Genomic DNA, 24,953 nt, shown 5'->3' with positions numbered 1-24,953 from the left:
CAGAGATAACTTTTCTGGGTAGGCCCTTCCAGCATTCCTGAAAGGAGGCTCAACTGTCCAACTCCAGAGATAGTCAGGGGGAGATTATCCTTGTACCCAAAAGCCTGGCAGACAATCACAGAAGATACATGGGTACTATCCATAATATCCGGAGGTTACAATATCCCCTTCTCAAAACTTCCCCTATCAAAAAGACAATACTCTATCCCAGATGTTCCACCCAGTCTTTGGGATCAAGCAAACCTCGAGGTTCAAAGGTTGCTAAGAAAAAGAGTCATCCAAGAAGTCCCTGCAGACCAAATCGGATCCGGAACTTACTCAAGGTTCTTTTTAGTTCCAAAGAAAACAGGGGACTGGAGTCACATTTTGTATCTCGGCAGACTAAATAAGTCAGTCAAGAAAACAAAGTTCCGGATGGTAACACTGCAGTCCATTCTTCCCCTTCTGGGACAGGACAATTGGATGTGCTCTATCAATCTCCAGGATGCGTACTACCACATAAAAATGGACAGACGGTCAAGGAGATATCTACACTTCCGGTTGGGAGCCAGTCAATGCCCTTTGGTCTCACCACAGCCCCCAGAGTGTTCACCAAATGCATGGCAGTAGTTGTGGCTCACCTGAGATGTCAAGGATTCCGTGTGTTTCCATATCTAGACAACTGGCTCCTTACTGCCACCAATAAGCATCAACTAATCAGGGAAAGGGAATACACAATCCGCTTTTGTTCTCAACTTTGGATCACCATAAACTACGAAAAATCTGCCTTGTTGCCTTGTCAATATGTTACCTTTATAGGAGCAAATTTAGACACAAGGGCCATGATAGCAAAGCTGCCTCAAGAAAGAGTATTAATGATCCATCGCCAAGTTGTCATACTGTTCACACAAAAGAGGATTCAAGCAAGATTCATCCTCAAGGTACTGCGTTCTTTGGCGGCGGCAATCCCTCTTGTCCCTATGGCTCATTTCACATGAGAATTCTACAGTGGCTTCTATTTGCACAATAGTCATTCCAGGATTTACCCATGTCACATCCCATTCTGATCACAGAATGCTGCAAAAGGGATCTGGAGTGGTGGCTTCACTCCCCTATGGTGACAATAGGCAGGCCATTTCTACCCCCTAACCTGTAGCCACAGTGACCACAGACACTTCCCAGATGTGAGGGGGCATTATGTGGGACAGACTGTTCAAGGGACTTGGTATGAACACGAGTACCACTTGCACATCAATGTCCTGGAGATGAGAGCAGTGCTCCTGGTGTTGCAAGCACTTCAGAACTCTCTACCTACAGGGACTGTAGCAATTCAAATGGACAATATGTCGGTAGTATGGTACATCAACAAACAGGGTGGAACCAGGTCTTACCCCTTGTGTTGAGAGGCTCTACAAGTTTGGCAATGGGCGATGTCTTCCCAGTGCTTTCTGGTTGCAGTGCACATCCCGGAGAAATCCAACGTGATAGCGGACAAGCTCAGCCAAGTGGTCCCTGAAGCAGGAAGTTGCAGACTTGATCTTTTGCAAATGGGGCCAGCCATGCTGCAATCTGTTTGCCACCCCCCTCAACAACAAATGCAGCAGCTACTTTGCCCTAGTCCCACCACCAGGACAGTCACCCAGGGATGCACTTGTTCATGATTGGCCCCCCAGGACTGCTTTACACCTTTTCCGCTGATCTCCAAGGTACTTCAGAAAGCACAGTCATTGGGTTGCAAGTTAATCCTCATTGCCCCTTACTGGCCACGTCAGATATGGTTCCCATTCTTTTGGCCTCACCTGCAAGGGGAGCCTTGGATTTTGGACCCAGTGCCAGATCTTCTGAGATATCAGTCGAGGGTTCTCCATCCTTCCATTCAAACTCTCAAGCTCACAGCTTGGTTTCTCCACTTCCAGTCGTAGCCAGGCTTCCTGATGTTTCCCCAGAAGTTCAGCACATTTTGATTTCCTCCCATAAGCCCACTACTAGGAGACTTTATGCTAGTAAATGAAAGAGGTTCTCTTGTTGGCAGGCAAAAATCAGGTTGATCCTTTTACTGCTCCTATTTCAAAGATTCTTGAATTTCACGCTGAAACATTTGACCAAGGAGCAGCTGCAGCTACTATTTGAGTTCAGTTAGCTGCCATTTCAAATTTCCATATGGGAGAAATGGGTTCTAATATCAAGTCCCATAGGTTATACAAGGCTTTTCTAAGAGGTACTACCCTATTAAGACCTTCGATAAGAGAAACTCTTCCTTCCTAGAATCTAAATTTAGTTTTAGATGCTTTGATTCTTTCTCCCTGTGAACCGTCTGCTTCTTGTCTGCTCAAATTTCTGACTTGGAAGACTTTTTTCTTAGTTGCAATTACCTCAGCTAGAAGGGTCTCAGAATTACAGGCCTTATCAATTCATCCCCCTTACTTGATTTTCTATAAAGCTCGGGTTTCTCTCAGGACCAACACCTCTTTCTTACCCGAGGTATGTTCTGAATACAATCTGAATCAATCCATAGAGCTTCCTGTGTTCTTCCCCAATCATTGCAACAAGGCAGAGTATAAGCTTCATCAATTGGATGTTCATAGGCAGTTATGTTTCTATTTACACAGGACCAAGGAATTTAGAAAATCTGATCAATTGTTTATATCCTTTGTGGACAATAAAAGAGGTTGTGCAGTCTCAAAGGTGACTTTATCAAAGTGGCTTTCAGACACTATAAAACATGTCTATGAGTTGCGTAAACAACCACTTCCAGGAAAAATTAAAGGGCACTCAACAAGGGCCTTGTCTACCTCTATTGCCTTTCAGGCCAGATTGCCTTTGGATTCGATCTGTGCAGCAGCTACATGGTCTAATCCTCATACCTTTATCACTCATTACAAAGTAGATGTGGCCTGCCAGAACAGGACATCCTTTGGTTCCACTGTCGTGAAGAGTTTTTTTTCCAGTGAGCCACCCAAGAATCAGGTGCTGGGGACGCTGTCCCAAACAGCAAGAATGAAGGCGAGATATGGACAACATAACGTAAAGAAGTTATGTACTCACCATAGCATTCCATGTTTGTTGTCTTTAATCTCACCTGCCTTATTGCGTCCCTCCCAACATCCCCCTTCCTGGAGAATCGAGAGAAATCCCTTATTTTATTGGCTATACTGGCTGTGTTTCATTTATACCATTCCTTATGGTCCGTCTCAGTTTACTACTATTACCTTGTGGAAGGATCACATCTTTATATGCAGGTGTCATCGAATATGTAAAGTAGAGTATATCTCTTATCTTTTATATGGTCTAGTGCTGGGTTATCACAAATGAAATCTGGGTAACTACAGTGAGGCATGCTGGGATAGGGGCTAGCCTCGAGCCAGTAAAAGCTCTCGAGCTATAGTATATGGCTGAGTTGGAGCCAAGGATCTGCTCTGAACCAAACAGCAAGAAGGAAGGCAAGATCAAGGACAACAAACATGGAACGTTGTGGTGAGTACATAACTTCTTTTTATACCATATGGCATATCGTAAGCATTGTAAGGCAATGCATGCATTTTGAGAGTATAGTTAGAATTTAGAGTGTGGTAGAGGATCTAAGAAGATAGAAAAGATTTACGTGACATGAGAAAAGAGAGAGAAGGATGTGTGTATGATTGGAAAAGGGAGTAGGTTAAGATGGGAAAGAAAGATGGAGGAAATGCTGGGATACTGGCAAGTCAGCCTGATGTTGACCATGAGTATGACCAGGATTTATTCAAATGTAGTTTGAGCAGCTTTTAATGTGTGCTAGTTTGTCAGATTGTGTTTTGGGATGGTGTTCCATATTTTTGAAACGTAGGAGGAGTAAAGTGAGTTTCTGGCTGAGTAATTAGACTTGGTTGTTTTCAGTAAGAACCTGTTGGCAGAGCAGAAGCCACTTGAAGATGAGTAAGGTAGTAAGATATTTTTTAATGTGGGGCATTATTTTGAGTAGTAAATAAGTTTACATGCAGATACTAATTGTGAATGTTCTAAGATTTTCTTAGCTCAAGCCCACTACTGTCCAAGATTTTCAATGGTATGCCATCATGAATCATTGTGTTGCAATTCAGATTAAGATCCAGCACTTATCTGTATAGTGTCTGAAAACAGTGCACCCCAAATGCTAAACAACTTGGGTTTGGTTGATGAAAAATGTGTGCAGTAGAAATCACAAATCAGCAGGATATTCTCTGAAGTATTAGGATGCAACACTTCCACTTTGTTAGAAACCTTGACATGTTACATTTTCAAATATTTACATATAAGGTAGCAGTTAGGTGTCATTTTAATGCCTTTGAGTATGGAGATTTTCCTCATAATTACATTGGTCTTACTGCTGTATCACTTGCTCATTCAGCAGCACAATTAGGCATAACCAAGAGGCCACTTTAAATGCAAGTTCAATAAAACATCCAGTGAACTGACTTGCAGTCATGATTCTACAAGAACATCACACTGTTTTTTTCCTGCACGTTTCAGCAGCCAAAACCAGCATAACCTAAAGTCTCATAGAATGTATGAGTTCAGATAAACTTTATCTCCCAGATCGATCATTAAAATGGCAGTTTTATTAATAGTTACATACATACATACAAATGTTTCAAGGATGGATATTAATGTCCTTCTAGCCTACCAATATACCAAAACAGTTGTTCCCACAATAAGTGCCCAGGCTGTTCTTAAAAAATATTTAAACTACAGCTTGCTTTAATGTAATTTGGTAGTCTGTTAATTGTTGTGAATTTCTTCCTTTCTTTATTTTATTTCCTTCTCAATGCTTTGACTACTCATATTAATAAATACCTGTATCCAGAATTCTAAAGGTAGTCAGGGCGTTGTCTTGTTTCATAGAGGTTGAGTGATCTTTACAGACAATAGACACATCCTTTCCTAAATGTGTTCTATTTTCTCTTTGGCTAATATTATTTATTTCACCAGTCTGGTCATCAGTATATGTAACAGTAGTTCATGGGATATATGCAAATGACCCTTAAAGAACATCAGGTGTTTCAGCTGTATGGCAATTCTGAATGTCAATGACTTTTTTTCAATTTAGGCCTATTTATGGACAAATTCAGGACAATAAAGCCAAACCCCACTAGCTGTGGACATGCATGTTTCAGCCTTCTTATAGCATCACCAGCAAAGCATACAAGGAATGTTTGGCTAACCTTTAGGAACACAGGGTGTTGCGCTATAGCTGAAACACCCAATGTCTTTAAAGGGTCATTTGCATATATCCAGTGTTGCCTCTAATGCAAGAGGTTTAAGGAATCACACAGTGGAAAGTCTAGCCTTGCTAGATATTTCTTTTGTTTTTTACTGATTGTTTTTTCTTTGTTACCTTTTTACTCATTGTTTTAGTTTGTTGTTTGGGATATTTTGCAGATGCCCTAATGGCTGTGGATATCAGCTGGGTATGATTTATTCTCAGATAAAATATAAAATTTGAAGCAAACTGCTTATTTCTTCTATTGATTATGCTGTTTTTATCTTCAGGTACAACACTGCATAAAATAGTACATATTCAGGAGAAAACTCCTCAACAAGAGCTGAGTGTTGACTTGTCTAGAAAAAAAGGACCAGAAAAGAAAAAGGTGAGGACTACTTTAAATGAAGCAGTAATAAATATGTGAAGTAAATCCATTATAGTGACATAATATACAGATTAATAGACAACATAACATGCTTGAGCTGTGTGCTAAAAAAATTCCTTGTTTTAAAAAAAAAATGCAAAATACGTTCCTTACTGTTCCTTAAGGTTGTGACTGACTGCTGGCATTTTATTCTCTGGTGCCCTTGGTTCCTTAACCGTAACTACCTTGTGCTATCTTTGAAGGTTAAAGAAAATTAAAAAAAAAAAAAAAATCTGACACATGGGTATGCACATAAATTAGGACACAAGTGACAGCCATTAATCTCTCGTTAATGACCTCCATTATGGTTCCTTGGTTGCATTCATCATTTTTGCCAACTACAACACTGCTCATTTTCTTTCTCCTAAGATCTTACATTCTGGGTGGTCTCTTTGCCTTTACCAGTGCCCAGTGTTGATGTAAAAATCCTGGATGCATAATCATCTGTGCCCCCAAAGTCCACCAGTTTTTACTGTTTACACAGTTTGGTTCATAGTGTCCCATGTTATGCATAAATATTAGTACACCACGTTTCCATGGAGCAGTCAGATTCAAAGTCATAATAAGATTATAGGATATACAAGGCAAGTCAAACTAGAGGCCGTGCATGTCTTGCCAATGCTTACCCTCAAGCACTATCAACCTTTGCAAGGAGGTTGATGTCTGTGATTACTGGAGAAAATTTAAGGGCACCCAAACAACTGTCCAAGATATGTTTCATGGATGACTGTGAATCGCATTGCTTGACATATGAAGAAGTTTATCCCAGACCAAGAGGAGGTGCTGAATGATGAATGTGTCTCTCCATCTAGTTTTATTTATTTATTTCTTGATGGTTTAGATCATCTCTGGTTCTGGTGTTAGCAGCATAATTTAATTTATTGAGAATAAATTGATGTGAAAGGGCACAGTAAGCTGTCACTGGTCTTGGCTAAGAAACCTGTACTACACTGAGTGCCAGAATAAGGACTCCACTCTCTTCTGGTCGCTAAGGTTTCTGAGACCATAAATAAATTTTCCATGTTTATTACGTCTAAACATGTACTTGCTAAGTGGTGCATTATATTTGATAATTGGTCTGATTAGAGCAGAATACAATAGGACAATGACTTTGTTAGTTTTAGAAGAGATGCCATTGGGAATTAGTTGCAAAATGTGGAAGGATTTCCTAACTGTGGTCACCTCACGATTGTCAAAAGAGGGGACTATCAACTCATGGGCTCACTTGTCTGATCACTGATTCATATGGTAAAGTGGTGTTTTCAATTTAGTAGGTGTAGTGTGTTTCTGTTTCATGAAAGAACTTTCATTTCTTAGCATTTAGCTTGAACCCTTTTTTTTACACATGTGGAATTGACTTTAGACTACTGACCTGGTAGTCTTGGCATCCTTTTCTTGGCAGTGACTTTCCCTGTGAACTCAAACTGCTCCTTTGTCCCATAAACCCTTGTTCCCCAGAGAAAGACTCCAGATCATGTTTCATTGCAGTTGCAACATCTCTCAATGAGCTTGAGCCATTAGGGAACATTTCTTTGTATAAATGCCGTACATAGTTAGAAGATAATAAGCTTTAGTATTTATTTCTTATCTTATTGTACCTGTCTTAGTGAACATCTACTAGCATTTTTTCTCTCCTGAACTCCTCCTCTTATACTCTCCCTGTACCTCATCAGGTTTTTATATAAATATGTAATGTGGCCACTGTCAGCAGCCTTTTCAGTGGCCAATTCCAGGATTTTAAGCTTGTTGCATATTGTTAATTATTTTTGTGAGGAGTTTTGGCAGTTGGCCTACTATATATAGTGTCCTTGCTTGAGTGAGGCAATATGTTGTGCTGAAACTTGCATTTTTTTATCTTGATTAGGTTACCAAATACATGTATAAGGGCATAAAGTCCACTGTATTCAAGAAGTATAAAGAATGTGGGCATAAAATCCCTCCCCAGAAGCCCCACAACATGTGCATGGTTTGTCTGTTGGTGAGACATTTAAATAGTGATTCTGCTATATGTAAAAATTTTAGTTCTCACATGCTGCTTGATATGAGGGACAATATTGGTAGTAAAATAATTCCTTAGATCTGAAGCAATTTAAAAGTAAAAGGAGAGATCCCCAGGCAAAGACCAATCTTTCTCGAAGACTGTCATGAAAAAAGGAAGGAAAAAAAGGAAGGCGGAAGAACTGGATAGTTAAAGTTTAGAGTAGATGTCTCCAGCTACAGAGCCCAGGACTTGGATCCCAGGACTTTGATCTCTCTCCCACCATGGTCAATTCATTCGTAGCTATTCCTACTGGGTACTCTTCTCTTTTACAGGAACGACCTGGTACAACTAAATCTGCTCTGAGGAAAATAGTTAGGAGCTTCTTCTCAGAGCATGAATTTTCCAAATTTCTGAACTTTAGACTAGAGTCAGCTTTGTTTCATCACTCCTACAGGTCCCTTCAGAGCCTAATACCCTTGGGTTTGGGGAATGCATGATGTCTGCCTTTCTGAAGGCCCAGCTTCAGTATGATGTTACATCATCATTCCATGTGTCTAAGGTGACAGAAGAAGCAACCCTTGCCACCTTTTTTGATGTTCTTTCTCTGAGTCTTTTTTGGTGCTAGTATTGTTGAAACTGGTACCAAAGTTTGTACTGGTCCCACTGACATCAGTGGATACCTTTTCTTCAATGCTGATGTACTTGGCATCTTTGAATTCTTTGTGCTGACCTTGTCAGAGTCGGGGACCATTAGGACTGAGGAACTTTGCACTAAACAACTGGTTCTGACTCTGATGATGGCAAGGACTTTAACAGTGTTGGTGCAGTAAACATTTGACCTGCTGTTCTCCAAAATCTTCTTGGGTGACTTTGGCTCCAGAGTCTTTCTCCTTTATGCAGTACCAATACCACTGCAGTCTGTGCCAGTGGCTTCTGGCCCGAATGTTTTATCTGACTTAACACAGGAGAGATTTGTGTTAGGTTCTTTGCTTATGCAGGTAAAGGCTTCATAGATTCCACACAGAGATTCCATCTGTGTTATATCCTTTAACCATACATCATTGTCACAGGACAGAGGATCTTGTAGACTGAGACTGCTGAGATCTGGAGTGCTTTCTTCCAAGGAGAGTTCAGATAATTCTTCCACTGAGCCCGCTAATGAAGAGGTGATGTAAGAGGAAACACCTGAACTCCCCGCCTGAGTCTCCCTCATGAGATATTGGTCTTGACAAATGGGAAAATTACCCATATCTCTTCCTGAGGACACTATATTGATCTTGGAGATGACGAGGCAGAGGGGATCTTGGACCACTAACTCCACTTCCCTGGAGGAAGAAATTTTCCAGGAAACCTAGAAGTCCTTCCCCCTAATGGCCTGGGTAGTGCCACCTCCAGATAATCTTGTAGGTACGGTGTGCTCCAAAGAGTGGAAGGAGTTGGATGTCTCCAAGCCTATGCCTTGTAAGCCAGATAGGGTGCTGTTGACATCTAGCAGCAGACACCACTGGAGTAATGAATCTGTTGTGGATTCCATAGTGGTATCTGCTGCTACTAATAGGGATGTTCCAGAGAGCATATGGGCTATCTATGAGAGACTCAAGAGAGCACATTTATGCTGTCAGTAACTTTGAGTCAGGGCTTTTAATTATCTTGCATGTACAATTAGGTTTCAGAGGGGTTTGGTGGAGAAAACATCTGGCACTCATTTGCAACATTTGCCTGCAGGGTAATCTGAGGTCACACTTGGAGATCAAGTGTCAACCTTAACATTTCTCTTCACTGGCCATACATTTGATCCATAGTATAACAGAAGGAGCAGCTAGAGCAGCAGATTCAGGCATTGCGATGCACAGATAGGCTGCTTTGTAGAGCACTTCAAGGATTCGTTCATCAGTGCTGCTCTTGATAGACCATCCTTGTTTGGGCAAAAGGTGAAAAACAAACTAGTGCCATGTGAGCAGGATGAAAAAATACTCATCACTGTTGGGGTGAAGATTTTGGCATCTCAACTGATCTTTCAAAAGAATCAAAAAGGTGCCAGAAAACAGGGGTTCCTGTGGTGGGAGACTCCTCATCTAACCACAGCCCTAGAGCCACCAGCAGGGCTTCAGGGATCTTTTTCAGGATCTTGTCAGCATGAGTCCTGAAGGGTTGTATGGTACTCTGACTCTTTAGGCATTTGGTGGATGACTTTCCACCAATCTACCTGCATTTGTCTCCATTACGCAGGACAACTGGATAAGGAAAATTCTATTTAGAGGCTACTCTGTTCCTTTTTTGGCAATATCTAAAAATGTGCTGTCATATCCTCTGAAAGTTCCACCCCTGACAGAGGAGGGCAGCTCACTGGGAAGTAATAATCTTCCTCCAGAAATTATGCATCTGAGAGGTCCCACCAGACCAGAAAGGGTCCAGATGTGACTCCATATTCAAGTTGGTGCACACAATTGTTATACGACCTCAGACCATTCTTCAACCTAAGTTCAGTGAAACATTATTTGAAGAGTAATTTTTGGATGGTCATAGCACAGTCCATCTTACCATGCTTGTAGACAGGAGACTGGATATGCTCTTTGGATCTCCAGGATGCTTACCTACACATCAAAATTGCAAAGCTATCAAGGAGATTCCTGCACTTTCAGGTGGGAGATAATCATTAGATTCTACCACTGTCATTTAGACTCACAGTAGTCACTTGGGTGTTTACCAAATGAATGGCCCTCCCATCAGTACCCATAGATGATTACTAGCACTAAGGATTTTCTCTTATGTTGGCACAGTTTATGAGAGAGATTCTCGTGGCAAGACAATGACTGTGAAACAGACGAGCCATGACAAGGGGCAAATTATTATCCCAGGGAGAAAAAAATCAAAGGGAGATGTTCCAGGTTGATTTTTAGTCACCGCTGCTGTTTTGTCTTGCTGTTTACCCATTAAACTGTTTACTTAACAGGTTAGGTTATGGCTGCAATTTTGGCTCCCAGAAAACAACCTTGTTTAAAGATTTCTCATTTGTTTTTTGTCGATGACTTAAAAACTGTATAGTTCATCAGTTGAGGTGCTGAATGCACAGCTACAAATGGTTAAAGCTTTTTCAGATGATATAAGAATGAAATTTGACCTTGATAAACATACAAAAGCAGCATTTATTACAGGAAAGCTGCAGCAACAATATATATCATCTTGGGACAGGAATGTGATATAAAGGAACTTGAGCAGGAGGAAGTGAAGTGTAACATATTTGTGAATAGATGAAAGATCAACAATCAAACATGGACAAATGTGAATAAACCTCAGTAAGGAATATTTAAGAAGACCAAAACTGATATTGAAAACTGCCTTAACTAGGAATAGTCCAAGAAAGAAATCAATTTATTGTTTGTGTTCTAACTCAGTAGCATAGCTAGGGTGGGGCGAGAGGGGCAACTGCCTTGGGAGCAAAGGGTTGGAAGCACAATCAGCCAATTCTGATCTTTCTTTAATGCAATACTGGATTCTGTGTCTAACTTGAGTGCTGTAACACTCCAAGTGTGGTCTAAACTGTAGCAAACCGTTCTACTACAGTTTAAAAGTACAAAAGAAAAGTTATATTTTTTTAACCAAAACCTGAGAGCTTTAACGCTCCATGCAGGCAGGGTATAAACTGTAGCACCTGTTTGTTATACTTGCAGCAAGCAGTTTGTTACAGTTTAAAACTAAAATGCAAACACTGTATGTAGTGCTAGTGCAGGCAGGGTATTAATTGTAGGAACTGTTTGCCACATTTGTAGCAAGCAGTTTACTACTTATAAAATATGTTGAAGGAAGGTTGGGGGTAGGGCACAGAAACAGGACCTGAATGGCTAGGGCAGGATGGGGGTGGTGTGTGTGTGTGTGTGTGTGTGTGTGTGTGTGTGTGTGTGTGTGTGTGTGTGTGTGTGTGTGTGTGTGTGTGTGTGTGTGTGTGTGTGATGCATCTGGCCTGCTAATTGGTGTGCCAATAGAAGGAATGTCTTTTTTGCTGTTCACTTGAAGAGTTGAGGGGATGAGGTGCTGGTTCATGGTATCGTCCCAGGGCACTGGTTGAACCAGCTATGCTTCTGTTCTAACTTAACGTATTGGGGTGATCGACTAGTCCCAAAAATTATTAGAGCGATTAGCATCAAATGTTATATAAAGATAAATGTATACCAAGATTTATTCTCCACTCTGAAGGAGGTATGGTCCTCCTCAAAATTAATTACATGTATAGACCTGCAGTTGCAGGACTTCATACATATTTGCTGACCTCATCAGATCAAAACGTAGTGAAAGTTTTGAAATATGAGAAGTCTAAGATGATAACTTTTCTTACTGTAGCAAAACATTTCAGTGTCAGGCAGAAACAGAAATCAAACCAGAAGTATGTATTTATTTATTTGATTGATTGATTGATTGCATTTGCTAACCGGGAAAGTCCACTGGGCCTGGAATGAGCCCATTTTCAGTGGAGGCTGGGGGAGAAAAGCTCCACTACATAGAAAAATAATTAATCACGCAGAAAAAAATCATACAGTACTATTACATTGAATGAATCTGATAATAGAAACAACAGTGAAAATATTATTTTTCTACTTTATTTAAATAGAAAAAATCAGACTGCAATTAAATGTGCTCAAAAATAAAAGAAAGTATAAGGAGAAGGATCAGATGAGATGGAAAAAATGTGGAATATCCATAAATACAGTGGCAGTTACAGAGATCAACTGGAACAATCACATGAGGAACCAAAATCTGACTCTGGAATGGCTGAGGAGAGGTGAATTGAAATCAAAAGATGAAAGGTTAAAAATGGCACCCTAAGACAGCTGACTTAATACGCATTGGTTAATGCAGGTTCTGTAAAATATATAAAAAAAAGAACCAAAACAGTTGTACATCTTGTTGCTGAATGTGTAACACTCATGGCAGAAGGCCTATATACTGAAAGGCACAGTAATGTGGCAAATCTGTTGCAATGTGGATTGTGCAAACACTGTAGTATAGAAGTAACTGAGAGACATTGGAAACATGAACCAAAGAGCATTATAGAGAATGAAGTGTATATCATGTGAGATCATCCATTACCCACAATTAAAAAAATAGATGTGAGGAAAAACAGATATAGTAGTCCATGAAAAAAGGCAAAAGTAGCATTGATCGTTGAAATTGCTACACCCAGTGACTACAGTGACTTATTTGCAGAGAGATGCACAGTCATAGAATATAAGATTTTGCAGGCATGAATGAGAGCAGTGTGGAAGAAGGATACCAAGACAGTTCCAATAGTAGTACAAGCAGTGGGTCAAATAAAAAAAGAATTTACAGTCGTACTTAGATATGAATAACAGAATGAGGCAATTATGGGTATATTGCTGGTGCTGAGAAGAGTACTCTTGGCTAACATTAAAGAATGAAACAATACTTGAACTATAATTATACCTTGAATTAGGAACGGGGACCATTCCCATCATGGTAGTAGAAGCCCAAGACTTGGAGAAACTAAATTGAAGAGATCTTCATGGCAAGACATTATTTGCTCCAGCTGTATCTGTCTTTTGGGATCATGGTCAATACGGCGAAGTCCCAGCTGCATCTATCTCAATTCCTGATATTCATGACTACTATTTGGGTGCACTCAACCACAGAGCAAAATTACCACTTGACAGAATTTCCGCCATAGTGAATAAAGTTACAAGGCTTTTAAAAAAACTTAATTCTACAGCAGCTGCAATACTCAAGGTGTTGGATCTGATAGCTGGATCAATTCAAGATGTTTCCTTACCCCAGGTTGAACATGAGGATTCTACAATGGGGGCACTCAGGACTCAGTGGATTCAAGCAATCAAGAAATGACAAAAATGGCCAGCACTCAGCATGTGAGGTGAAAATAATTTAGAATAAGACCGGTTTTAGCATACTAGCATTCATCATACACTGATAAAGGCTTGTATGCCAAAACCGGTCTGTATTGTTCTCATCTTTTGATGAGATGTATTTTGCTGTTGAATAAATTATTCTAAATTAATTTTACTTCACACTCTGAGTGCTGGCTGTTTTTGTCATTTTTGGATTCTGTTTTGGCCTTTGCACATTGCTGTATGTGCGGAAACATTATACGACTTCAAGCAATCGAGCCCATGACACACCAAGTCAAGTTTTTAAAAACCTGAACCAAAAACATGTTGTGGTGGATGAAGCCATGTAATCTGCCTGTGGGAAGACCCTTTGTTTGACATAACCCCATTGCCCCAGTTAGGATGGAAGCATTAGCTCTGGGTTGGGGCATTATCTACACAGGATGGTCCAAGGCACATGGACAATTCAAGAGGCCAAATCACACATCAATGTTCTGGAGATGAGAGTATTCCTGTTAGCATTGCAGTTATTTCAGTACTTGCTACCCCGAGGTGTGACACTACATTTATTCAGAAAACTATGGTGGTGGTATGTTATGTAAATAAGCATGGTGAAACACTATCTTATCCCCTTTTCAGAGAAGCCATAAGGGTTTAAGAATAGGTCTTAATACCACATCACTTTCTTATAGAAACACACATACTGGGGACATCCAACATAATTGTGTACAGGTTAAGCAGTCAAATTTTGCTCCCATGCAAATGGTCTATTAACAAGAAGATAGATTGCAGCATATTTCGGTGGTGGGGAAAGACCCTGCTGTGATCTCTTTGTTTCACCTTATAACATCAAATGCAAATGTTTCTTCACCATCCTCCTCTAAGAGGGATAGTTACCGGTAGATGCATTCTCCCACAATTGACGTTTAGGACTACTTTATGCATTTACCCATTTTCCCATCATAATTAGGTTTATCCAGAAAGCCAAAAGGTGCAGAGCAAAGGTTATTCTTATAGCACAATTCTAGCCATGCCAGATTTAGTTCCCCTTGCTGTCACCTCATCTCAAGGAGAAGTGACTTCCACAGCACCCTCATCTTCTCTTTCTTTCATTTGGGTTGCCTCACCCAGACATCTGCCTACTGCATTTGACAGCATGCTTTCTACACTTCCAGTGATGGCCAGGGCCCACTTGCTTTCTCCTGAGGTGGTTGGTCTGATTACTGCATCTTAATGGTCTTTTACAAGGAAATTTTGTAAAGCCAGATGGAAGAAGTTTTCTGTTTGGGCTGTTCAGCAAAATATAGACCATTTTTCATCTATAGGCCAGGTGTTTATTTTTTTATCATACTTATTCATATACACCTTGATAAAATACACCTAACAGCTACATCATCATCTCATCAAGATTCATCTTCATCTTGAGGATTTCCAGCAAGGCTGCACACTGATCAACATCTTAACTTCCACTCTCCCAGTGTGAAAAAAAGAAACTGAAAGATAAGGGCCAGGAACTTTACTTTCGATACATTCGGGTACTAGCTAGTGAATACACTGCCTAGATGCCAGCAAAGAAGAAACTTGCATAGCCTGAAAGAAAATCAACTAGGTTTATCTAGGTGAAGAGAAAACATAGAATCGGAAGAATCCTGCAGCTGCTCAGCAAAAAGCAGATCAAGCTGCAACAATGATGCAAGTCATGGTTTCCAATATCCTACAGGTAAAGAGTAAGTCAAATGTGCTCAGAGGTGATTGAAATAAATAAAACAATGAATGTGTATATCAACTCAAATAAAAATGCTGAAAAAATGAAAAACTGCAAAAAGCAGAGGTCAAAATGAAGAAAAGACTGTGAGCATATGACTGCTGAAGAAGAGATGCTTAAGAAAATGACAGAGGATAGTGCTTGCAGAGAAAATCTGATTTTACTGTACCAGAATAACTGGAAGGAACAGACTGTATTAATTTTATTAAGACACAAATAAGCAACTGGACGTGTATTTCACAGCAGGATTTGTTAATTGAAAGGGTGTATCATGTGTATGTTCCAAAGCAGCCAAGACCTATATTAATAAAGATGCAATCCTGCCAGCAGAAGAGTTGATCCTGACAAAGCTATGGCAGAAAGGTAAAGTATTAAAAGTTGGAGACAGTACAATGTTTGTGGAAAGTGATTATTCACTCTACATCAGGCAGAAGAGAAGCAAATGTATTCCAGTAGTCAGGGAATGTCGAGGGGCAGGTGTGAGATTGAAGCTGCTGTATCCAACTGTCTTCAGAATATTTTTTTTCCTGGTGGATCAAAGTAATTTTTTGATGCAGAACAAGCTAAGGAGGAAATACAAAAGTTTGTCCAACAAACAGTGAGCCATCAAGTTGAAGTGGACTCTGCTTCTCATTCTTCTGATAGTAAAGCTCATAGAGAGACTTTGCCAGTGAAACATTTTCCAATGTTCTAATGGAAATTGCTTGAGAGACAGAGAGAAAAGCACAGGAGTGGACTTGAAGAGTACGGAGTACCCTGGAACTGATCCAGAGTCTGAATTTGAGAGATAGAGATGAACAGAAAGGCCAGAAACATGAAAATTAGTGAATAAATGAGCCTACAAAGCATCAATCACATATGTGAAACGTGGCTATACAAGAAAACATTGAAAGAATGGACTTTTGTTGACTTTGTTAAACTTGTGAAGGACTGAAAGACATTTGCCTCACTTCATGTTATTAAAGTTTGGAAGGACACTAATGGGAGGGAAAAGGTAACTGTAAGTGAAACAGTTTATGTTCTTAACAATATTTCTATAAAACTTTTCATGATTTAACATTTAAATGACATGTTATATAGTAAAGCATTTTCTGTTGTATTATATGGTAAAGATAGTAAACAAATGCATTTTAACCCTTTTGTTCCTTTTTTAGTATTAAGAAATGTAGGCATTACAAGGCAAAAGAGGAAAGAGCTAGACAAAAGTATGATTAAGTTAATAGGCTGTAATCTTGGGTTTTTGAGGTAGAGGGTGTGGGATGCAAAAGTACACTGATAATGATATACATAGAGTTGGTATTTTTTATCTTACCTTTTGCATGGGTGAATGTCTGGAAGCAAGTAAATAAAAAGAACACTGAATGCAAGTGTTCTTTAGCAATAAATGTTCAGCATGTCTTTAGGAGTCTGCAGCTGAAGGCTACATTTTTTTCTTCTATGTTTCCATGGAGACAAGATGATTAAGGCAATAAAAATCTAGAACACTGGTTTTCACAGGGCTAAAATTTAATGTTTTAGGAGAGCATTCAACTTGCTTTTCACATCTCGGAGGGGAATAAAGAAAAAAAAAAAGAAACTTCAGTTAGTGTAAGTAGGACCACAGGCAGTAACATGAGTTTTGGTACTGATAACTTTAAATTTAAGTTAGGTAGTAGTTGTGTCTGCAGCTATTTAGGGCAGTTGTTCCAATTAGGATTGTTAAACTTCATTATATGAAGAGGAACATAGTTGTGTGTGTTTCTATTACATTAACAGGCTATGGGTGTGCTCTGGGGGGTACTTTTTTTTTTTTTGAGGATTTCCATTAAAACAAAAAGTCTTGTAAAATGTGACTTAGGTTCTAATGAAAATGACAAAAAAGGACAAGTGTATAAAAAATCAAACTGCCAGATATTAGTGGGTGCCTGCATCACAAAAGCTGGAAATAGCCATCTAAAAACTGGCATGTATAATAGATGGGAATAATAGCTTCTTATCATAATGGCAACACTTTCCATATTATCATGGGATGTGAATGGTCTCACAGGTACAGACAAAAGAATAAAAGATTGAATTACATTAAGAAATGCAGAGTGCAAATAGCAGTGCTGCAGGAGGCACATTTAGAAAGTACTGAGCATGTGAATTTGATAAAAGATTTCATGATGGTTACTCAGCTGAATATCAGGGACAAAAGAAAAGGAGAGGACTTATACAAATTTCTATAGGAACTCCAATACTGATAGAAGGGGAAGAAATAATAGTGCTAGATTTGTGGTGGTAAGGGGCTTCTGGGCAGGGGAAGAGGATTACACTGGCATTTAAACTGATATTATGGAGCTTGAGGAAATTTGGGGAAAATCAGATTTCAGCAGGAAATATTACTTATAGGTGGGGACTATAATTTGATTTGCAACACTGAGGATGTATTAGGAGCCAAGAAGGGAAAATATAACAAAAGAGAATAGTTTTCTGAAGAAATTTATGAAAATATTTAGTACAGAAGACTTGAATTCCATAGTAGGAACTGTGAGAGAATTTGCATATTATTCTCCTAGGTACAATAACTGGATAGACTAAATAGAAATTATATTTCACAGAAACATTTGCATTTAATTGAGAGCTTTGATACACATCCAATAACTATATAAGATCATGCACCAACAATAATGAAAATAAAAATGTGATATGGGTGCTTCTCCGCCTACCTGTTAAAAAGAGAAGAATTTAAGGAATGGGTAGTGTAAGTTATTTGGGAGTTATTACAGAAAATAGAAAGTACGTCAGAAGTTATAGCATGTGAAAGGGATAAAATTAAAATGAAGTTTAAAATGATGGTAGTAATAAAAGAAAAGGAAATATGGTTAAGAAGTAGCAAAAAATATTTAGAGGTTCTGACAAAGGTTAAAGTATTGCAGAATAAGGGGAGTATCACAGAACAAGAAGAGATGTAACTGCAGAGTGATAGAGAAAATAAGAAGGTATCTAGGTAATATGCATGAGTTTAGAAAGATTGCTGTTAAGCAACTGTTTATTGTTAAGGACTCTAGAACACAAAAACTTTTAGTACAGCTACTTCGGCAACAGAAATTAGAAAGGGCTGCTGCCAAACTTAGGCAGCCTATAACAAGAAAAAGAGCCAGAGATTCTGCAGAGGTATTACAAATGTATTGACATTTTATTACACTTTGTATAAAATAGAGAAATGTGGAAATCAAGAAAAAACACAAATGGAAATATTTGTCAGATGAGGCTCAAGAATTAACAGTCAAGCTAGGAGGAGATTACATAAAAAACTTTCATGTATAACCAATCTGCAGGAAAGTCTCCAGGAATAGATAGTATTCCTGTGGAAGTTTGGAAGCTAGGAGGGAATAAATTGATAAAGATCCGGAAAGTTTTATTTAACAGTATTTTAAAAAAGGAGAACCACCAACATCCTAGAAAAAAGCTTTAGTGGATGTAAACCCTAAAGACTGTAAAGACCCATCAGATCCAGCTTCACATAGGCCCATTTCAATTTTAAGCCATGATGCTTTGCCAGAGATGGGCTGCATCTGTCTCACTTGGGCTTCAGTCTTCTGCAAAGACTCTTGCCTCCCCAGTAGTGCCTTTTTTAGGAAAAGTGATGAGGTCAAAACTACAAACGTAAACATTTCAACAAAATGCAAATTAAAGGCCAATACTGCTAAATGCTAGGAGACTAAATATGAAACTGCACTCATTGCAAGCATTCTTAACCCTAGAAGATGCTGACATTTGCGCAGTCACAGAAACCTGGTTCAAAGCTGTGGAGAGCACCCCAGCCTTATCAGGTTACTCATCCTGTCATACATTCAGACCCCATACTGTGGGTAGGAAAGCCAAAGGAGGTGGAGTTTCAATATATATTAGACATACACCTCCAGGCTGGTCTGTTAGTATGACACACGAGACACTGCAGGTGCAGTTAACCACTGACAAGACCCATATTCAAATTATGGCTAGCAACAGGTCCCCAAATTTGACTCAAGATGCCCACTCTGCCTATCTGGACCTCTTTGAATCTATCAAGATTCAACGCTTTACCCTGATCCTGGGCGACTTTAACTACCCAAACACAGATTGGAAGAAGTACTCACGCCAGAACACAAATGCCCAGAGATTCCTTGATTTTGTCAATGCAAACATCTTGGAACAACTAGTTGATATCTCCCACAAGAGGTGATATCTTGGACTTGTTGTTAACCAACATAAGTAACCACTTTAGCATCCCTACAGTATCATCCTCCCTGGTAAGATCTGACCATAAAGCGGTCATTTTCAAAGTTACCATCTACCCCAACCCCCCCTCTAGCTAGGGTCAAACAAAAAAATTCTCCAAATATGATTACAAACTCCTGAGGGAAGGTATAAACAGCTTCACAGCCTCTCACTCTCTGTAGGAACTGGCACCAATGTCCAAATCTACACCAAAGTACTATACAAGCATTTATATATATATATATATATATATATATCAAGTAGAGCCACTGGAGTGATCCTGGGGTGAACATTCTATTTCCCATCCACTCATCAAGATTTTGCTTGAAGAGGGCTATTGAGGTGCTCTGCTTGATATGTATGGGAAGTCTATTCCAGACCATAGGTAGTCTCTGGGTTATGAACCTATCCCTCCAGTTCTGTTGATTGTGGTAATGAGGTTGAGGTCTCTGAAGCATGTGGTGCAGAGGGATTGGGATTTCTTTAGATGTAGCGTTTCTAACAGAGCTGGGTCAGACATGGCTTTGTAAGTCAAGCAGAGATTGCCTCTTAGTAGATTATATGAGACAGAATAGCTGGAGTTTATTTGAGTCTGTCCATATAGGACATGTGTTTAAGGCCTAGGATCCTCTTCGTGAGGTACTTTTGTGGCCTCTTCAGCTGTTGCAGGTGTTTAGTGAGATGCATGCCAAATGGGGAATTATACTCTATGACTGGTCTAATAAGGGAAGAGTAGAGAGAAATGATGACCTCTTTCTTCCTGAATGCAAAACCATTAGTAATGAGATGTGCCACATAGAAGGACTTTCTGACCACAGTGGCAATGTGGTGGTCGAAGGAGAGGTTGCTGTCAACCTGTGTCCCCAGATGTCTTATAACACCTTCAGTGTTCAGTGGGCGCCCATCGATGTTGTAATTAGTGGGAACTGAGTTTTTCCCAAAGGGGATGACGGCGCATTTTTAGCATTAAGCTAAAGGCCATGTTTCGACACCAGTCATTGGTCTCAGTGAGGCCTTTCTGTAGGATGTCTGCATCACTTGGGGAGTTAATCGCTTCCAGCTTGCAATTGTCAGTGAATTTGGTCAGCCAAAGCCCCTCCATGTTGGCCTGGACTTCTGAGAAGTCAATGCCAAACAGGAGAGGATCCAGGACAGATCCTTGTGGGACTCCACTCATGACTGGTCGGCAGTCTGACTTGGAGTCTGCTACTTTCACACTGTGGGTTCTATCTGTGAGCCAGTTTACAACCCACCTAATGATATAGGGGTTGATACCTAGTTTGGAGAGTTTATCAGTAATTCCTGAGTGAGGAATGGTATCAATGGCCTTGGCCATATCAAGGTAGGCTGTATGAGCTGCCATGCCTTCATCCACCACTCTGGTGAATAACTCAAAGAAGTCAACCAGGTTGAGCAGGCATGATCTAGCTTTCACAAAACCAAATTGTGTGGGATCTAGAGTTTGGAGATTCCCTGTAGCCTTGTTAATTAGGTCCATGATGATGCACTCCATAGCCTTACATATCAGACTCAGGCTAATGGGGAGATCATTTCCAGGGTTTGTAGTTGCTCCTTCTTTATAGAGAGGGATGACTGTAGCAGTGCACCATTCAGTAGGGAAAAAGCCTGAGGTGAGGCTGTGAGTGAACAGAGCACACAGATGTGGTGCCAGTTCACTTTATAATTCATGTAGAACACAGCCAGGGATATTGTCAGGTCCCATGGAATCTGTATGCTTGGCCTTAGATAATGCAGCTTTAACCTGTGCTGCAGTAATGTTGGGTGCCTGATATTCTTTTAGTATTGAGATTGGTCTTTTAGAGGGAAGAAAGGGGTAAAGTTGGCACTGAATCTGTCGACCAGTATGTTGGCAATATCTGTTAGCTCGGTATAGGAGGTACCATTGTGCAGTAACTCAGAGCAAATCTGGGTATTGCCCTGGAGAGTCTTGATATAACTATAGAAGGCTTTGTGGTTGTTTTTAGTGTCTGCCGCAATTCTGCCTTCATAGCTGGCTTTGGACTTTTTGTTGAGGCTAATAAGGGAATTTTTCCAGTCTTGGGACATCGCCTTTTCTGTAACAGTTTCTTCCTTCTGTTGTAGAGTTTATTAATGACAGGGGACCACCAGACTGGCTTACTTTTTTGGAGGGAAGCATCTTGGTTCTGTTGGGAATGGCTAGTTCCATGCATTTATGTATGTGTTCGTACAGTGCATTGATGTATGATTTGGAAGTCATGCATATATTTTCTATTGGTATGAGTGAAGTTAGCTACCTCTGTTTTTAGGAGTCCAAAGTCAGCTTTGGAGAAGTTTTTCATGTTAGATACCTTTGCTGGGGGTGTGGGAGAGAGGTGGATTTCCATGGTGAAAGCGGTGAAAAACTACTTTAGAGGTAGTCCCCATACCAAGTTACTTGGTGCTGCTGTAGATAACTTAACATTTAACCAACACATCCACAACAACATTAAAACAAAATCACCAAAAACTTGGTACCCTCTATAGACATAAACACTTTTTAAGCTACTCTACCAGAAAAACACTTGCCCTAACTTTCTCCTACTGTCTCTCCTTTATGGTGCCCCCATTCTAACAAACATCCAATCCTCATTAAAAAACTAAAATGGATAGCTGCTATAACAACATTGCTAAGTTTGTGACTGGTGCAAAGTATTCTTCTCATCACTGCTATTCATTACAATCCTTGAACTGGCTAGAAGTCCCAGAACACCTCACATACCTACAGCTATCTACCACATACAACATTATTTATAAACCTCTCAAATGTCCAGCTCTTGCCTCCCTTCTGACTTTTTATCAACCAAACCGACTTCTAACATCTGAAAATCAATAATCTCTTATCCAAGTAAAGAGATTGAAACTCCCTGCAGATCAGTATTTCTACTCTTTCACTGTAGCTAAACTCTGGAATGCTCTTCCACCTCTTCTCCAGATCACTAATAGTGCCTCCAATATTAAAAAAAAAATCACTACACCAATATCTGTCTTCTCAATGTCTCTGCCCATGTACCATCTCCACCTCTTCCATAACCTGATTTCCTGGTTGACCCCTCCCATCCCATACTCATCATTATTTTTTCTTATTAAGTGTCACCCTTTAAAAGCACCATCTACCTCATCTTGCTTCACATGGTAAAAACAATTGTGTAGTTATTCCCTCCTAGTTTATGAATACTCTGTAGTTGCCACATAGTCTATTCTGTCCAATATGTACAGCAAAACTGTATGTGTGCAAGTTTATCTGTCTTTGTTAAACTCTGCATATACTGAATACAAACTATGAATCAAAGTCTTTGTATAACTTCCACCATACAATTGTTCAATGTTCAGTCTGATTCTCCTGTTTGTTACTCCTGTAAATTGTTATATGCTGAAAATACCTGTTTATTTTTTCTATTATCATGTACATTTTATGGAGCTTTGCCCCTAGGCCTTCACTGAAAATGGGCTCACACCAGCCCAGTGTACTTTCCTGGTCAACAAAAGCAAATAGATAAATAAGTAAATTATATATATATATGTGTGTGTGTGTGTGTGTGTGTGTGTGTGTGTGTATATATATATATATATATATATATATATATATATATATATATATAAAATACACGTATATATACACATATACATGTATATAGTTGTTTATATATATATATATATATATATATATATATATATATAAAACTATATATATGTTGTTGTTGTCTTTTGGCTTTTACCAGTTAGGGGTCGCCACAGCGGAACTCCAGTCCGCTAATGATTGGCAGTAGATTTTCACGAACGCCGAGGTGCCAGCTCGACGTTCAACCTTCAACGAAGGCATGCCCATTTACGCATGTCTTTCGAATGCCCACCCAACCACGGGGAGGACATGCAGACTCCACACAGAAGGCACTCCCGGCACTCCAGCCAAGAATCGAATGGGAGAACCTCTTGCTGTGAGGCAGCAATGCTACCGCTGCACCATCGCGGATGTATAAAACTATATATATATATATATATATATATATATATATATATATATATATATATATATATATATATAAGAAACGTTTGTCACCAAAGCCCCGAAAGTTATGTAAGCAAAAACTGACCCAGATGGATGAAATGTAATAAAATAGTCCAAGTTCCAAGTCTCAAGCTCAAACAATCCAAAAAGAAAATGCAGCTTCGTAAACTTGAAGTTTATTAATGAATGGAAAACGTTAGCGCTATTGCGGTTAACCCGCTTCTTCAGACGTTACAAATACATTAATTAATCCAACGTATATAAAGCAATTTAAAATACGTAACTTCCTTTGTTAATTCATGTCACATCCTAAATAATTACCTAATGCAATCAAACTCTCACAACTAAACAAAATTGAAGTTGTTAGATGTACATCCGACTCAAACCCACAACAAAACTTCAAAACACTTCAAACCACTTTCTTTTTGGATTGTTTGAGCTTGAGACTTGGAACTTGGACTATTTTATTACATTTCATCCATCTGGGTCAGTTTTTGCTTATATATATATATATATATATATATATAGAGAGAGAGAGAGAGAGGCATTCTAGAGTATTATTGTGATTATAGTTAGATATTTTAGATTACTGTGACTACAATAAATAGTTTGTATTTTTTGGTTCCTGCATTTGCTTATTTATGGCTGATGGACAGGGCTTCAAGAAGTATATGGAGTGTGGGCACAAACTTCTTCCCCAGGACCCACACTCCTTGTGTATCTGTTTCTGGGCAATGCCCACTTTGATACATGATGCCAGGCCTATTCTTTTCCTTTTATCTCCTGGGCCTTTCAAACCAGAAGGGTAAAACTTATAATTAAAGGCCTTTTGCCCCCTCAGACAAGGTCTGCCATGCTGTCCACCTCTTCAGTGGCCTCCTCTCCAGCCGGCAAAGCTAAAAAATAAAATCTAAGGACAAGCAAAAAGAAAAGGAGAAAGAAAAGGAGTCAAAAGAGAGAAGCAGAAGGAGAAAGAAAAAGGGAAGCCGAAAAAAAAAGAAAGACTGGACTCTGAAAAGTCCCATAAGAGATCATCGGATTCAACAATTGTGTCTGGTTTGGATACAGAGATGTGAGGAACTGTCAGTTCTGTCTGTCATCTCCTTAGTCTTGATTCTCCTTGGACTGGGTGAGTCCCAGACTGCACTCACTGATTCATCAGGAAAAGGGGTTCTTGAGATCACCTTTGGTGGCATTGTCGGCTCTGTCATTGAGAAGCATGACCAAGCTGGATGTCAACAGGATGATGAGGAAATTCCTTAAAAGCAAATTCAGCTTGGAGTTCTCACAGTACCATTATCTGGGAATGTACCGAGAGCTGGGCCATCTACCTCCCTCCTCCTCTTTCTTATCCTGTCCCAGTCTGTCCCTTGGACCTGGCTGTCTCAGATCTGGTCTGCCTCACAGTGCCATTGCCAGAGACGGTAGCACAAATGACTTAAACTCAGATATGTTCCCTTCCTCTTTTGGCTCAGATTTGTTC

At 39.6% G+C, this 24,953-nt stretch overlaps 1 protein-coding gene across 1 annotated transcript in view; it reads left to right on the top strand.

Moving 5' to 3' along the window:
* The window catches only part of LOC122801255 (serine-rich adhesin for platelets-like), a 1,296,546-nt gene that overhangs the window by 1,045,594 nt on the left and 225,999 nt on the right, over positions 1-24,953 (top strand). The window contains exon 12 of the mRNA XM_044070807.1: positions 5,485-5,582. Coding sequence (XP_043926742.1) covers positions 5,485-5,582 — 98 coding nt within the window. The remainder of the gene's footprint in view (positions 1-5,484; positions 5,583-24,953) is intronic.

Source organism: Protopterus annectens, chromosome 4.part1 (assembly GCF_019279795.1).
Source record: "Protopterus annectens isolate FY-2018-M chromosome 4.part1, PAN1.0, whole genome shotgun sequence".
Lineage (NCBI taxonomy): Eukaryota > Metazoa > Chordata > Ceratodontiformes > Protopteridae > Protopterus > Protopterus annectens.
The sequence above is the reverse complement of the archived record's forward strand: the minus strand, read 5'-3'. Positions and strand labels throughout refer to the sequence as shown.